Raw genomic sequence first — 15681 nt, 5'->3', positions numbered from 1 at the left:
CTGCTGTGCTCAGTGGGGGAGCAGCAAAACTGCCTCCCCAAGGACCAGCTCCAACATCCCTTTACACTGAGACAAGCAACTTCTTGGAGCTGTAAGCAACCATTAAGTATACCACATCTGTATGTCTTGGAAAATAAACCAATAAATAATAAAAATAAGTAAGGAACAGAAATAATAAATTACATTACAAATGTAACTAAAGTTACTGAAACAGAGCTCCAAACTTGCAGCATCCATTTAAAAAAGAAAAAAAAATTAAAATACCCCAAAACAAACAAACAAACAGACAAAAACCCCCCAAAACCAAGAACTACAGGATACTGCTTTTAAATCCAAACTGCATCTTTTCCCCTTCCCTGCCAAGATGAGGAACCTGCTCACCCTGACCCCTCCAAAAGCTGATGTTTGTTTAATTGCTATCTTTTAATCCACATGTTTTAATCAATCCTGCTGCTGCCTGCAGCCAGGCCCCAGGGCCCAAACTGTGCTTTTATGGATCATGAGCACCCAGACTGTGAACACTGGGGTGGAAAAATTCCCTGCCCCAAACTCGGAGCTGAATGGATCCAACTCCATCCTCAGTCTGCTGTGGTCTGGAGGGAGTTGGGTTGGAGTCTTTTTTCCATTTGTTTGTTTTCTGGAGGAAATGTCAAAGTTTGAACATGGCATCCCATCCCAACCCATCTCCCATGATCAATAAAATCAGGATGATAAAACACATGCAGGATGTCTGCAGGGGGATGCATCCCTTAATCCACATGGGTTGCTTTTAACTCAAACTGAGATTATCAATCATTAATTTATTTTGCAGAACTCCTTGCCCCAGATGACCTGCCTCCACCCCTCCCTTTGCTTTTTCTGGTATCTGCTCTCAGAGAACAGTCTATTTTCAGCAATCCCTTGGATGGGTTTTCATGGAAAATGAAGTCTACCCAGCCCTTAGTTTGGATTATATCACAAGAAAAAAATTTCTGTAGGATAGAAAGGATCTGTTTTTCTGGATGGGAAAAAGGGGCGAGTTGGACAATCAATGCTTTTCATGGATGAACTCTCTGAGGATCACACATTTCTGTGTAGTGGAAGGAGTTCCTTTCCTGGAATGAGATACTTGGAGATCCCTGGAAATATGAGTCCCTTCTAGGGGTTCTTTTTCATAATCTCCTTCCAAATATAGCTAATATCTATGTGTGTGACTATGAAGATGAAATGTTATATATATATGTATACAAACAGGATACACAACATATATTTCTGCCTAAGGATAAGATCTTTTATATATTTATATAAAAATACAGGGAAATAGAAATATACTTGTGTGGAAAAGGGAAGAACAATTTGAATTAGGCTTTATAAGCAGAAGAGGAACCCCAGAGCGGCTCTGAACCAGCACTGCAGAGCAGCCCCTTCTCCTGGGTCACTGCAGGAATCCCCTCTGGAGGGGAACAGGGAAGATCCCTGGCTCTCAAAGCGTGGAAAAGCCCAGAAAAACTGCCAACCCCCCAAGAACAGCCCAAGGATGACCCGAGGGGAACCCTCTGTGACGGACCAGGAACGGAGCTCCATCACTTCCCCTCTCCCGCCCGCCCTGCTGAGCCAGCCTTTTCCATTTTTACTTTTCCACTCGCTCCCCACAGATTCCTTAATTTAGCCCTTCTGGTGACTTGGGAGGTTCAGAATGGAAAAAGGAAAGTGCAGACAGGCAGGTGAGGGGAGGGTTATCCCGACCTCGGCTGCCCGGCGGCTCCTGCTGGGCAAGCTCCAGCTCAGCCGGGTCCCGGGGGATTCGGGCACTGCCGGAGCCCGGGACACCGCTCAGCTCAGCTCAAGCCAGCCAAGCTCAGCTCAAGCCAGCCAAGCTCAGCCCCTCCTCGAGCATCTCTGAGCTTTCACTCGCCGTGGCGAAGGAAGCAGAAGAGGAGAGAATCTCCCCCACCCACACAGCCTTCCCAAAAAACAACTGCTTTCTATCACCAACCCATGCAAGGAAAACTGTTTCCAAACCAGAAAAAGAAACATGAAAACCAAACCAAACCAAAACAACAACAAGAATAATAATTATTATTATTATTAAACCCAGCCTGTATAATAAAGCACACGCCTAAGACAAAAAACCCGGATTTGCTCTGAGGACAGCTCTGCCAGCGCTCCAGGGGGTTTCTCCAGAAACACAAGGAAAAAAAAAAAAAAAAAAACCAAACCAAAACAAAACAAAGGAAAAAAAGGCGTTTTGGCCATTGATGACCCCAGGAGGACAGGGAGCAGCTTTCCCAGGCAGTCCGGGCACAGCTGGTGGCGTTGGGGACCCCCGGGTGCCCGGAGCGCATTTAGGGACAGAGCAGCCGGCTCAGCTCAGCCCAGCTCAGCCCGGCCCAGCTCAGCCCAGCCCGGCCCGGCTCAGCCCAGCTCAGCCCAGCTCAGCCCGGCCCGGCCCGGCCCAGCTCAGCCCGGATTCTCCGCCATCCCCTCCCGCCTCCCCCGCCGCTCTCACACACACGGAGCGCTCCAACAGCAGGAAACACCCGAAGCAAAAATACCGCGGGCAGGAACCCAGGGGCACAGGGGACACGCCGAGCGAGGAGCGGATTTCCTCCCCAAACATCGCACCTCCGACGGCACCGGCACCGGACCTGCCCTGCCCCGAGAGCCGCCCCCTCCTGCAGGGACCTGCCGGCTCCCAGAACGACAAACAGCTTGTTACTGCCTCGGCTGCCTGCTCCCTCCAGAAAGGGGTCTTTAGTTCAAGGGTGTCCCAGAGTTACTTGCAGATTTTAGGGCCGGGTATTTTAATAAATATAAATATAAATATAAATATAAATATAAATATACAAATAAATATATACTGCATATATTATACACATAATTAAAATATCTACTGTATATATTATACATATAATTAAAATATATACTGTATATCTATGTATATATATAGGTATAATATATATGTGTATATACTCTTTCTATATAGAGTACTCTATATATAGTATATATATACTAAAGATAATAGTATATTTATACTATATATACACTCTATATATACTATATTTATACTAGATATAATATATATTATATGTATAAAAGTTATATTAACTGGTTATCAAATAAGACATACATACAAAATCTCAAATGGGAAATTATATACATATAGAAAATCTCAAATGCTCTCTCTCTCTCTATATATATATGCATAGATATAAAAATCTCAGATTGGACATATGTTGCTCTCAAATGGAGCACATGTGTAGTCTCAAATGGGACACACATATACAATCTCAAATGAAAAATATGTACATAAAATCTCAAACTATATATATAATATATACATATGTATGTTATCAGTAGGTTAATAAATTATATTAGTTGGTTATCAAATAAGACACATATATATAATCCCAAATGGGAAATCATACACATATATAAAATCTCAAATGGGAGATATATATACACATATATGTGTAGTTATAAAAATCTCAGATGGGACATATGTTGCTCTCAAATGGAGCACATATGTGTAGTCTCAAATGGGACACACATATAGAATCTCAAATGAAGAACATGTATATAAAATCACAGCTGGGATTTTTAAGTGTATATATCATCTCAAGTGGGCTCAGGTAGGACTACAAAGCCAGGACCTGCATCAGCACATCCAGCAGGTTTCTCAGCATTTAAATTTTGGGAGGATTTTGATGGTCAAAGCAGTGACACAGGTTTAGCACTATTAGATCTGGACTTTAACAGCAGGTACAACATTTCAGCTTTCAGCCATCCCAGGTCACAAACTGATGCCACCCCATGTCCTGAATGTCCAGGGATGTGTTGGAAAGGGCAGATGGGATCACCACCAAACCACAGCCTGACCTCAGACTCGCCACCTCCGCGGGTGAGAAAGAGAAAAGGTTTTTATAGAGTGATAACGAGCAGGCAAACCTCAGAAACCGGGAGGTTCCCACGGCAAACCAGCAAATGCTCGGTACAGACACCGGGTTAATCGCTGGCATCTAATTCTGCATCTCGATGGACTCAGCTGTGAGTCCTCCCTTCCTTCAGGAGGTGGCTGAAGGAGAATCATGGAGAGAGCCATCAGCACGAATGCCATCAATCCTGACGGGAATGGGGAGGCTCCTGCGTGTCCTGCAGGCAGCCCTGCAGCCCGGCCCGCCAGGGGTTAACCGCCCACGGAGCAGCCTCCGGTGCTCGCTCACGTCATGGAAATACTGGAGTAACCACAATTTTCTCTGCTGCTGTTTGGCTCCGGTTCTTTCAACATTTCTACACTCGCAGGCCAGATCTCTGCTACCTGTTTTGCAGCGAGGGAGCTGCTACTTAAAGCAGCTCCACTGAGCTTTGAGGGTTTTTTTAAAATATAGGTTATTGATGTACTTTTTACTTCCAGTGCTACCAATACTGAAATACAAAAAAAAAAAAGACCCAGACCAGATCTCTGCTGCCTGTTTTCCAGCGAGGTAACTGGTACTAACAGCCCCACTGAGTACTGAGGATTTTGTTTTAAATATAGGTTATTGATATACTTTCTACTTCCAGTGCTATCAACACTGAAATAATAAATAAAAAAAAAAGTAACAATATCACCCAAAAAATAATTATCTTATGCAGAATAATAAACAGGCCGTGGGGTTGGTGCTTTCTGAGTTTTCTGTGTGCTAACATTGCACTGGGTTGGACTGAACCCCTGGACAGCTCTGTCCTGCTGCCACCCAGAGTGGCCACAGGCCCCTTCTCCTCCGCCCATCCCAGTGCCCCCAGCATCAGCTCTTTCTCCTGCCCAAGGTGCTCCAGCTGAGCAGGAGGGGCTGCCTGCATTGCCTTCACCCCAGGTGAGATGCCAGGGGAGCTCATCCATGTGTGGTGAAGCAGGGGAAGGGAAAAAAGGAGGGTGAAAAGCAAAAAACTGAAAGAAATATAAAAAAGCAAGCAGAAAAACCCAAGACTCTTCTGATAATCATGTATTTTTACCTTGTAACTGAGGCCAAAGTACCAGCAGTGCCAGAAAACATCACCCTGCTCAGCTCCTGGTCCAATCCCACTCCCAGTGCCTCCCCTCCCCTTTTCCAGCCCATTGCTGCCCTAACCCACATCCCAGCAGCCAGCCCAGGAGAAAACAGCCTCATGCCTGCCCTCCACTGCTCCTGATCAGCAGAGAGAAGCAAGGGGCTGGGCAGGGAGCACTGCTGAAGTGCCCTGATGGGCTTCTCCCACCAAAAATAGTGAGCAGGAATTCTAGAGCACCCTTGTGCAATGTCAGCACCCACATGTGCAGCATTACCTGCCCAAAGAGGTTTGTAATTCTGCTTTTAATGCCCTAATCCCCCCATGGAATGCAAGCCAGGTGTTGCTCTTAATTTCTCAGTCCTTCTTTCAAGAGCCCTGAAAATGTTAAGAGGGGTGGAGCATCCACTGGCCCCCCAGGTGAGCTCGATGGACCAAGAGGGGGGCTTTGAGGCAGCTCCAGCCTCAGCAATGCCTCACAGGGAGAAGCCCCTTCCCCAGGAGTGGGGCAGCCCCAGCTGGGTAAAAGGCACAGGATGCAAACACTCAGCATCTGGCTCATAGCTCACAAAAAATAACCCTAAAAAAACCCCCAACAATATTTTGGAGGGGTATCAGCATCCCAACTGACTCTGCAAGCGCTGTGTGTGGGAGAAAAATCAAAGCTGGCTCCTCCAGAGGTTTGAGCATACCAAAAAGCATCAAACCACCTCATTTTTCAGGGCTATGAAAACAGAAGCACCTCGGGGCTGCCAGCAGCCCTGTGAGGTTCCTGGTGCCCTTGGATGGGCAGTTCAGATCCCTGATGCAAATCACAGGGCAGCCCTGGGAACGCTGCTCTCCAGGGAGCTTCTGTGCAGAGAGGATCAGCCCTGGGCTTGAGAGCTGCACAGGGCAGCTGCCACCACCAGAAACAACCACCACCTGCTTGAAGGCACTTGAGGTCTCCCTTGCCCAGCCCTGCTTTGTGCCAGCATTTGCACCCCTGGCCCCTCCTCAGGGATGTGCCATGGGGACCATGCCAGAGGCAGCACCTGGGCTGTGGCTGTGCCAGGACAGAGCCAGCCCACAGCCAGGAGCCTCCTGTTCTCACACCATCCCTGCTGCAGGAGCAGATCAAACGCAGAGTGAAAAGGCAGCAGCTTGGATGCTTCTCAAAAATTAAAATTCTCCTTGGGAGGAAGAAAGCAACAGCAACAGCAGGCATGGAGTGAGGCTTTTTACTCAAGAAAAATGGGTTTGAGGGAAGCTTTAGAAAGGGAAACTTACTTGCAACGTAATTATCAATAGGATTTTTCAGGGATTTACATTGGGGGGGAGATGACCACAGAAATGGAACACTGCAAATCAGATCTGGAGGTAAGAAAAGACTTAAAACACACAGAAAGACCAATGGTGCTGAAATGGCAAAGAGCAGAGGTGGGACCTTGTGGTGATGGCAAGTATGGCTCTAGGATGGCCATACATTCCTGGCTGGAGTAGGGACTTCAAAGAAGACACCTGAATTACTGAGGAAAAGGATTACCCTGGGAGAAGGGGGGTATTTTGCTGCTAATGGTGTTTTTGGAGGATGTGCTCCAGCCCCTTACTGGAAGCAACACATCCCAAGCCAGCATCTGGGCACCCACAGTGCATCCAGCTCCTCTTAAATCACTGTTTTGCAGCACCAGCTCTACCAGCCCCAGCTTTAAAACCAGCAATGAAATAAAAATACTCATGAAATAACACTTGTGCCACAAGGCAGACCAACCCCAGGGGCAAACACAAGACCTGCAGGCACAATCCCTTCTCCCACAGCAGTTTCTGTGTCTTCTTTCCCTGCAAACCTTCCTTCCCTGGTTCCTGCAGCATTTAGACAGCAGATGTCAGTTTTTCTGAACCTTGCTCTTGATTCACAGTGTTTTTTAAAGGTAGGTGTGAATGCAGGTAACCTCAGAGGATGGCACGGAGATGAAAATCCCAAGTTTCCCTGCCAATTACGAAAACTTTGTGTAGTCTCTCCCCAAATTTGAAGGCACTCGCAAGGTTTGAATGCCTGAGCATGTCTCCTCAGGGAAAGGGTTTGGAGGAGGAGAAACCCCCCCCCCCCCCAACCCGTAGCATGTTTATGAATCAGACTGTTCAGCGTGTGTTTCGGGGGTGGAAAGGTGGGCGATGCACAGAGGAACAGAGCGCAGAGTTTGATGAGTCAGAAAATGCTGCTTTTCCTCTTCTTGCTGCCACCTCAAATACTTCAGCATGAAATAGAAATCTTATTTCTTTTTTTTTTTTTCTTTTTGGGCTTTTTATTATTGTCAAGAGAGAGCTGGAGCATAACCTTGGCTCGTTAGCAACCGCCAGCAGCTAATTCAGCATCAAGCCCCCGCCGCAGGCGCAGACACACGCGTGTGCCGACACACACATCCCGGGAAAAGGGTGCAAACAACTCAGCCATCAGTGGTGTTTCCAGCAAAACAGGGGCTCAGGTGTGTGCTCATGCCTCGAGAATGAGCCTTGGTGGGTTTGAGGAGAGGAGCAGCACAGCCCAGGCTGGATTTGGGCTCGGGGATGTCTCCTCCTCCCGCCCAGGCAGGCTCGGCACGCACGTGGGAAAATACACACAAGGGTTTGGGGATGCTGAGTGAGGCTTGCAGAGACACAGGGAGGGGTGGGGGAAAAAACAAGCAAATTTTCTAGTGGGCTTTGAGCTGAAGCTGGTTTGAATAACACCTAGACACAGCTCCATTGCACCTGCAGCAAGGCACGGGATCTGCAGAGCATGGGGTACCACAGTGGGGTCACCCCCAGAGCAGGGCAGGCAAAGAGGAGGATGGGTGAGCCCCAAGGAGGCCCATGGGCAGAATGGTCCTGCCCAGCTGAGTTTCCAACCACAGCAGGGCTTCTGCTTCGGAGTCAGAGGAGATGAAACACAAGATGAGATAAACACCCCTATGCTGAAGCCTCGAGTTTGACTCTGCTGACATTCACAGCCCATTTAGGTTACCGATGAAGCAAATAAAATTATGCATACACATTAATGCCAGCAATATCCTGCCTGAAATGGATGCTCATTTACACTCAGAAATCCATTTAGAAGAGATAAATCAGAGCTATATTTAAAACAGAAAAATCACTTATCTGTCCACAAAGCAACTCCTGTTTACATCTGTCGTTCCTTGGCAAAAATCAAATAATTTCAAGGGAAATTGTGCCCCTGGTTTTACATTTAGGAAGGGTGCATGCCTGCACCCTCGGCTTAGTCTGTTATAAAATAACAGATGTGCATTTTTGTTTGTTTGGGGTTTTTTTTAAAGTTTTGTGGTAAAAACAAAACAAAACAAAAAAAAACAACCTGTGGAGCTTGGAGCTGGTGGGTGGGATGAGGTATGGGGAAGCACCTGCCAGGCACATGTGAGACATCCAAAGCATTTATTAATTAAAATTGACTTGGGAGGTTCTGAATTGCCATGGTGAGACCTAAATGTTCTGTGGCTTCTCCAGTTTCCTTGGCAAATGAAAGGCCATGCTGACAGCACTGATGACAGAGCTGAAACGAGAACACAAGCTCTTCCTAAAGGAGGAATGTCTTCTTCCACTCCAGTAATCTGTACCACACTGCTTGGCTCCCCAGCCACGAGCTGGAGATACCAAATAATCACTACTGCTCTCTGCTTCCTCCTGCAAACGTGTTTGTGAGCCCTGGATCTGAAAAAACAATTTTAAGCTCCAAAAGAATACCGCCCCCAAAAAATGAAATAATTTTATATCAGTCACACCAATGATGGCTGCTTCTCACTTCACGTCAGAGCTCGCTGCAGCTCGCATTTTTTTAAATGCAATAAAAAAGCAGCAGCCAGCAGCTCTGTGAAGCATGTCAGGAGGCAGTTTTTCAGAAAGATGATGTATTTTAGATTGTGATTCACAACCACACTGGCAGTTTGGAGTTCAAGATTAGAAGGAAATGAATGAATGTGAGACAGGAGGGTGCGAAAATGAAAGTAGCTGGAGCTCAAGGCCTGCTCTGCACTTCGAGCCACACAAGATTTTTCTTCCCCTTCTGCGCGAGCTCAAACGAGTCACCAAATTGCCCCACACTTCTGCTGCTAGAGTTTAATTTAAACCTAAACTGAAATGCAATTTCATACAGCCCAGCTCGTTGTCCCAAGCTGCTCCCTTGTGGCACCCTCACCCCAAGCAGCTCTCCCAAACAGGACACTCAGGGGTTACCCAGCACACCCAAGGTGCCTGCTGCCACAACACAACCTGCAAGCTCTCACCATGCTGGACAAAACCCCCACTTTTGGCTTAAAACTAAGGTTTTAAACCAAGCAAACCACACAGGTCCCTATCTACATGGTTTTAAGCCACTCTAAACTGTCTACGTCCCATTTGCACCATGAGAAAAATATAAGTACTGCTCAGAAATTGCAGAAGTTCAGAATTCTTGAAAACCTTTGACCACATTTCACTGAGGGTTGCACTGCCCACAACATTCAGGCACATCCCTGCGAGCTGTGCAGTACAGGAGCTGCAGAGCTGTGCTTGGAAGGTGAAGGACACAGGACACCCCAAAGTCAGCAGCTCCTGTGAGCCAACAGTGAGAAACCCAGTGCTGGGGTGCTTGGGGAACAAACTGCTAAGTGGGGAAGAGTACAGAGCTACAGCTTGCAAGAGGAGGAAGCAAAAAAGAAAAAAAATTAAAGGCAAACTAATTACCCCCACTAACCCTTTGCTCTGCACCTACGTCACAGCTTTGAGCTCCCTTTGTCAAGGCAGAGCCCGGTGCCACCGAGCAGCCAACGTGCCTGACTCAGTGGTGATGATTCACTTGGGCAAACAGCAGAGGGACAAAGCCACCAGGAGCTTTGTGGTGATGCCCATGGTGGCACCCTGCTGCACAGCACAGACCACCCCTCAGCCACAGGCTCCTGTGGGGCCAGAAACTGGCTGCAATTATACCCTGAAATCAGAGCGGCCACCTGTTTGATAAGGATGTGTTTTGCATTAAGGATGTATTTTGCCTTCAGCCCCCAAAGCAAAGGGGTTCCTCCCATTAACCAGACAGGTCTCCAGCTGCCCTTCTCCAAAATCAAGCCTAACAGGAGCAGCTGTGATGCTCCATTGCTTGCAGCTTGTGCAGGTGCTCCACGGCAAGAGCTCCCAAGTGCAGCCCTGACCAGGCTGGCTCAGGGAACTGAGCTGAGGCTGCCTGGGACAGGGAGCACTGGTGGGATGGGGGGCCCTGAGCACAGCTCAGCACAGGACAGCTGCTCACAGGGCTGGAGGAGTCACAGCCCTCTGATCCCACCTAACAGAAATACAGCCCTCCCAACAAACAGAAATGCAGACAGCAATGCTGCCAGCATCTACTCAGGCTTTCCTCAGCCTCATCCGTGAGGATCAAGCAAAAAGCAGATGCAATAAGCTCCAACCCAGGAGAGAGTTTACACGCTGATCTCCTGCAGAAGTTTGAGAAGGGACTCACTGCTCCAAGCGCTGGAGCAAACCACCCTGACCCCCCTGTTTCCTATGCGGAGTGAACGACCCACCTCGGTCACAGCCTGAGCAAAGCCACCCTAAAATCACCTGGGTAGGTGCAGACACCCCAGCCAGCCCTTCCTGGGCACACGGACCCCACAAAACACACGTTTACAAATTCCCCTTCTCAGTGCCGTGAAGATGCCCAGGTGCTCGCAGAGGGTCCCCTGGGTCAGTGTGACACCGGCAGGACACGGACGGTGTCCCCACCACCGCTCCCTCTCCCACAGCACCCACAGCCAGGGCTGCTGTGGGGGCGAGCGAGATCCCCCCCAGGACACCTCTCACGGCTCTTTTGGGGCTTCCCTCTGTCACCCGCAGGCAACGAGACCTTCCCCTCCTTCCTTCCTGGTAACGAGCTATCGCTGTCCCTCCCCGCTTTCTGTCACTCTGCCAGCGGAATTAACACCCCGCTAATTGCCGACGCTCCTGGCCGCCCGAACCCGCAGTAATTAGCCCTCAATTAAAGCCGGTAAATATTGCCCTGATCAACAGGTGTCCCGCGGCACATCCCCAGCGATCCTCCGCACAGCCGGGGCCGGGAGGATGCTCCGGGGGCGACCCACGGCAGCACCCTGGACCCTTCCGCTACCGGCGGGGAGGATCCCGGTCCAGGTCCACATCCACATCCCGGCGGGGAAGATCCCGGTGCACATCCCCATCCCGGCGGGGAGGATCCCGGTGCCAGTGCCGGTCCCGGTCGGGTCCCAGCCGGGATGCCGGTGTCCCGTTAGCGCTGCCCCGTCCCACCCCCGCCCCGCATCCCCCGGCGATCCCGTCGCGCAGCACTGACCATTGGGGCCGTACTTCTCCCGGTTGCGGCGGACCTGCTCCGGGCTGAGCCCGCAGCTCTCGCTGACCCCGAAGCGGCGGAGCACGTCGAGCACGGGGATGCTGTGCGCCGCCTCCATGCCCCGGCCCGGGGCTGCTGGCCGGGGGCGCAGGAGGCACACGGGGCGCCGCTCGCACGGCGATGCCTCGGCACCTCTCGGCCCGCCCGGCGCCGGGCCCGCCCCGGCACCGCCCCGACACCGCCCCGCTCCGCTCCCCGCCTCCCCCGGGGCCAGCGCCGCCCCCTCGGCAGCCCCGGCGCCGAGGGACCCCCGCGCTGCGGCTCCGTCCCCGCTGCCGCCCGGGGCAGGGGTTGGAAGGGACCGTAAAGCTCATCCAGTGCCACCCCTGCCGTGGCCAGGGACACCTTCCACTGTCCCAGGCTGCTCCAAGCCCTGTCCAGCCTGGCCTTGGGCACTTCAGGGATCCAGGGGCAGCCACAGCTGCTCTGGGCACCTGTGCCAGGGCTCCCCACCCTCCCAGGGAAGAATTTCCCCCTTATATCTAACCTAAATCTCCCCTCCTTCAGCCTAAAGCCATTCCCCCTTGTCCTGTTGCTCCAGGCCCTTGTCCCAAGTCCCTCTCCAGCTCTCTTGGAGCCCCTTTAGGCACTGGACAGGGCTCAAGGGTCTCCCTGGAGCCTTCTCTTCTCCAGGCTGAACAGCCCAGCTCTCTCAGCCTGTCGGTGTTTTGTCAGATTTCCAGGCTGAGAAGTGGGCAGGTTTGTGGGCAGTGGAAGCAGTCCAGAGGAAATAGCTGTGTCTTAAGCAGTTAAGAGGAGAAGTAAAGTTTCCATCACAAAAATAATATTAAAAATATCAGGAGCAATAGAAGGAGGTGGAAGGGCTGCATGGGTGCACCTCACTGTGGTGTCTAAGGGGGCTGCCTAAGAGTGATGCTCCCTGGGTCCCCTCCAGCACCCTACTTCCAGCTGGAAGCTGAGCATGCCTCAACCCCTCTGCTGGAAGCACAGCAGTTCCATGCTCACTGCCTTTGGTGGGATCAGGGTTATCACTGTGTGATAGCAGCAGGAGCCCTCGAATTACAAATCCCTGCCTGACACTTGTGGAAACCACGGACACTGTTCCCACCAATGCACTGTGTCCAGAGGCAGCTGTGCTGGGCTGCCTTTGTCTTTGGGAATGTGAGATGTAAATTGTCACTGCAGGGAGACAGAGAAAGGATCCAAGGGACCTCCTGTGTGGTACCACCTGAGCACCAGCCTCACTGTGCGTGTCCCAGACATCCTGGGACATCCCACACTTCACACTCCTCAGTGCTCCTTGTCCCCACGCAGAAGGCAGAGCATCCATGTTTGAGGAATGGGCTTATCCTGGAGGCTCTTATGTTTGGGCAAGGATTTTTCAACCTCACTGCCCTGTTTAGCCAGGTTCCTTGTCCTCTTGCTGCCCAGCTCCAGGTGGGCCAGAGCTCCAGTTACACCCCACAAGGGCTTTACATCCCTCTTTGCCACAGGCTACTTAATGACTTCTTCCAGATGTTTTTAGCAGCTGCCCCATGCAGCAGAGACCACCAGCAGCACCATGACAGCTACCCTGACCTGGGAAAGAAGGGTTGCCCCCAAAATCCACTGTACAACCCAGCTAAGGGTCACCATCACCACCACACCTGCAGGACTGTTTGATGTAGTGCACCTGACCCGGCCCCCTGACTCCAGCTCGTCCATGACCCGGCTCAAACCTGCTCCCAGTGACTCTCCCCAGGTGAACACCAACTCCTGACTTTTCAGGTACTTCCAGTTTTCCCACTGTTGCTGGAAGAAGCCTGTAGTTGATGGTGACTGGCACTGCTCTCCAGCTGAGAGGGTGACAAACCCAACTTCTGCACAAACGTGTCCCAGGCAGAGACAGCGGCCAGCACCAGGAAGGGACAGCAGATATCTCAGGAAGGAGCTCTGGCTTATTTATTTCTGTGTAAATTCACTTACAGAAAATGTCTTGCAGCTTCCACTGGAGTGGAGGTCCTGAAGCAATGCAGGCTCCCTTTTCAGGTTTGATAAACTCATTTTTTTGGTTCACCACAGCTGAGGCGTGGGAGGCAGAGGCTGCTCCAAAGCTCAGCCCAGCATGTCCCAGGTCCTCTGGCAAGGAGCACAGCTCACCAGTCATATTCCTCTGCCTCTCATGGGTGTTTTGGGAGGAAAAGTGCTGCTCCTGCAGCTGAGCCTCCCAGGCAATAGTGCTGCCCTTGGCCAGAGTCTGCCCCAGAGCTGCCTGGCTTGTGGGGCTGGGTGGTTCACAGAATCCCAGGATGGAAAAGACCACAGTAACTCATCTGGTCCAACATTCCTGCTCCAGCAGGGTCATCCCAGAGCACATGGCACAGAGTGTGTCCAGAGGGTTCTGGAATATCTCCAGTGAGGCAGACTCCACACCCTCTCTGGGCAGATAGTTCAGTGCTTGGTCAATGTGAATTAAAGTTCTTCCTCATGTTGAGGTAGAACTTCCTGGGCATCCATTTCTGCCCATCACCTCTTGTCCTATTTCTTGGCACCACTGGGAAGAGCCTGGTCCATCTTCTTGACATCCTCCCTTCAGACACTGACACACATGGATGAGGTCCCCTCTCAGTCATCTCTTCTCAGGGCTGAAGGGCCCAGTTCCCTCAGCCTGTCCTCGTTAGAGAGATTTCCACCAGGGGCCTGGGAAGAATTGATGGGATGTGAAAATATTACCACATGATGTGCTCTTGGCCAGGGGCACAGAGAACCTGCTGCAACAGATCATCCCCAAAACCTGGGGGCTGCTCCCAAAGCAGTGACTCTGGCAGGGGTGGGGTGGGACCCCTCCTCCCCAGCCTGTGTGGGAGCTCCTGACAGGCAGATTGTTCCCCTGTTTCAGGGCAAACATGCTGCCTTGGGAAGGAGGGTTCTTGGTGTCCTCCTGGGTGTGATTTAGATGAGGCCCTACACCACAAACTGCCCCACCTGCACACCAGAGGGTGAAGGTCTGGTTTAGTGCTCCTTGTGCTGACCAAGAACAAAGACACAGCTCAAGCTGTGTGACTGTGCAGTACCCCCTGGAGACCCTCACTGCTCCCCCCAGTGTCTCCTGACCCTTTTGTCACATCCTCCCACACCAGCAGTGTCCCACCTCACACGTGAATCCCTGTCACTGGGCCAGTGCAGGCTGCTGCTCCTGCTTCTCCCAGTTTCATGGGATGATGCCAGTCATCCACTGGAAAAGAGCACAAGGATGATGTCCCAGCTGCAACGGTGAAAGTTTGGCAAGGGTGGGAGCAGCTGAGATGAGAGTTACAAAGGGAACATCTGGCAGCCCTGCTAACAAGGCCGCACCATCCACCCCACCTAAAATTAAACAGACCATGAAAACCATTAGCAATTGGAGCTGTAAATTAGCCAGTGAGGAAAAGTGGACTGAAAGCACTCAATACTGCAAGGGAAGGGTCCACAGACATCCTGGGCTGTGGAGGGAGCTGGGCTCCATCCCTGGCAGCCCCCAGGTGTGGGGGATTCCCTTCTGTACTGGGCCAGCCCTGACACAAAGGGCAACCCTCCTGAGATATCGTGGCTTCCCCCACGGTAAAAATGTTTGGAGGTAAACACGCTTGAGAGAGCCGTAAAAAGAAGAAAAGAATGGATTTAACACCTCCCAGGCTACTGAGGAGTTTTTTTGTGGGTTTGTTTTTGCCGAGGTGGTGTGGGAGGAAGAGCAGGGCCCAGCCAGGCTGAGTGCTTGTACAAGACATGGAAGTCTACAGGCAGTTTTGGTTTTAATCTTGCTTTTCCAGAAGGAAATCAGGAATAATTCTGCCCAGAGCCGTGGGTTTGCTGCCCGGCTGGGGCTGAGGGCAGGGATGGCTGGAGCCTGCCGGGGCTGCCAGTGCTGAACCGACGCCACCACCCTCACTCTAAGGGTTTTACAACCCGTGGAAGATTAATCTTTCATCTCCACTTCGTTCCTCTGGGACGGGGAAAACATTCAGGGTGCTGGAGTCGCCGAGGGAGCCGGCTGTGTGCCGCTGAGCGGCGCGGGCTGCGGCGGGGCTCGGCAGCGACGGATCCCGGAGCTCCCTGGCGAGGGCTGGGTGTGGAGATGACCCCGAGGTGTTGGAAAGTCTCTTTTTCCCAGCCCCGAGACCAAAGGAGAAGACGGGATTCCTCAGCTCTGGTTCTAAAGGTTGTTTATTTTTTCTTATCTATTCCATTCTTTCTCTGACCCGCTGGGGTCTGTCTGGCAGGTCGGGTTGAGGCACACTGACACCCTCAGGGCAGTGTTATCTTTTTATACTAAAAACTACCTGTACTTTATTTACAATAATTTTCCAATACCTATCACCTATGTT

At 51.0% G+C, this 15681-nt stretch overlaps 1 protein-coding gene across 4 annotated transcripts in view; it reads right to left on the bottom strand.

Moving 5' to 3' along the window:
• Positions 1 to 11528, bottom strand: part of ATP2A3 (ATPase sarcoplasmic/endoplasmic reticulum Ca2+ transporting 3) — a 57155-nt gene extending 45627 nt beyond the window's left edge. For 3 of the 4 annotated variants that reach the window (XM_059865627.1, XM_059865624.1, XM_059865625.1), the window contains exon 1: positions 11318 to 11528. In XM_059865627.1, coding sequence (XP_059721610.1) covers positions 11318 to 11435 — 118 coding nt within the window. In that variant the 5' untranslated portion in view covers positions 11436 to 11528. Of the gene's footprint in view, positions 1 to 3927; positions 3950 to 11317 lie in introns of those variants that run through there. The other variant, XM_059865626.1, reaches the window with a different exon arrangement.
• Positions 11529 to 15681: the final 4153 nt, after the last annotated feature.

The sequence above is a fragment of the Haemorhous mexicanus genome, chromosome 22 (assembly GCF_027477595.1).
Source record: "Haemorhous mexicanus isolate bHaeMex1 chromosome 22, bHaeMex1.pri, whole genome shotgun sequence".
Classification (NCBI taxonomy): Eukaryota; Metazoa; Chordata; class Aves; order Passeriformes; family Fringillidae; genus Haemorhous; species Haemorhous mexicanus.
This window is presented reverse-complemented; position numbering and strand designations above follow the sequence as displayed.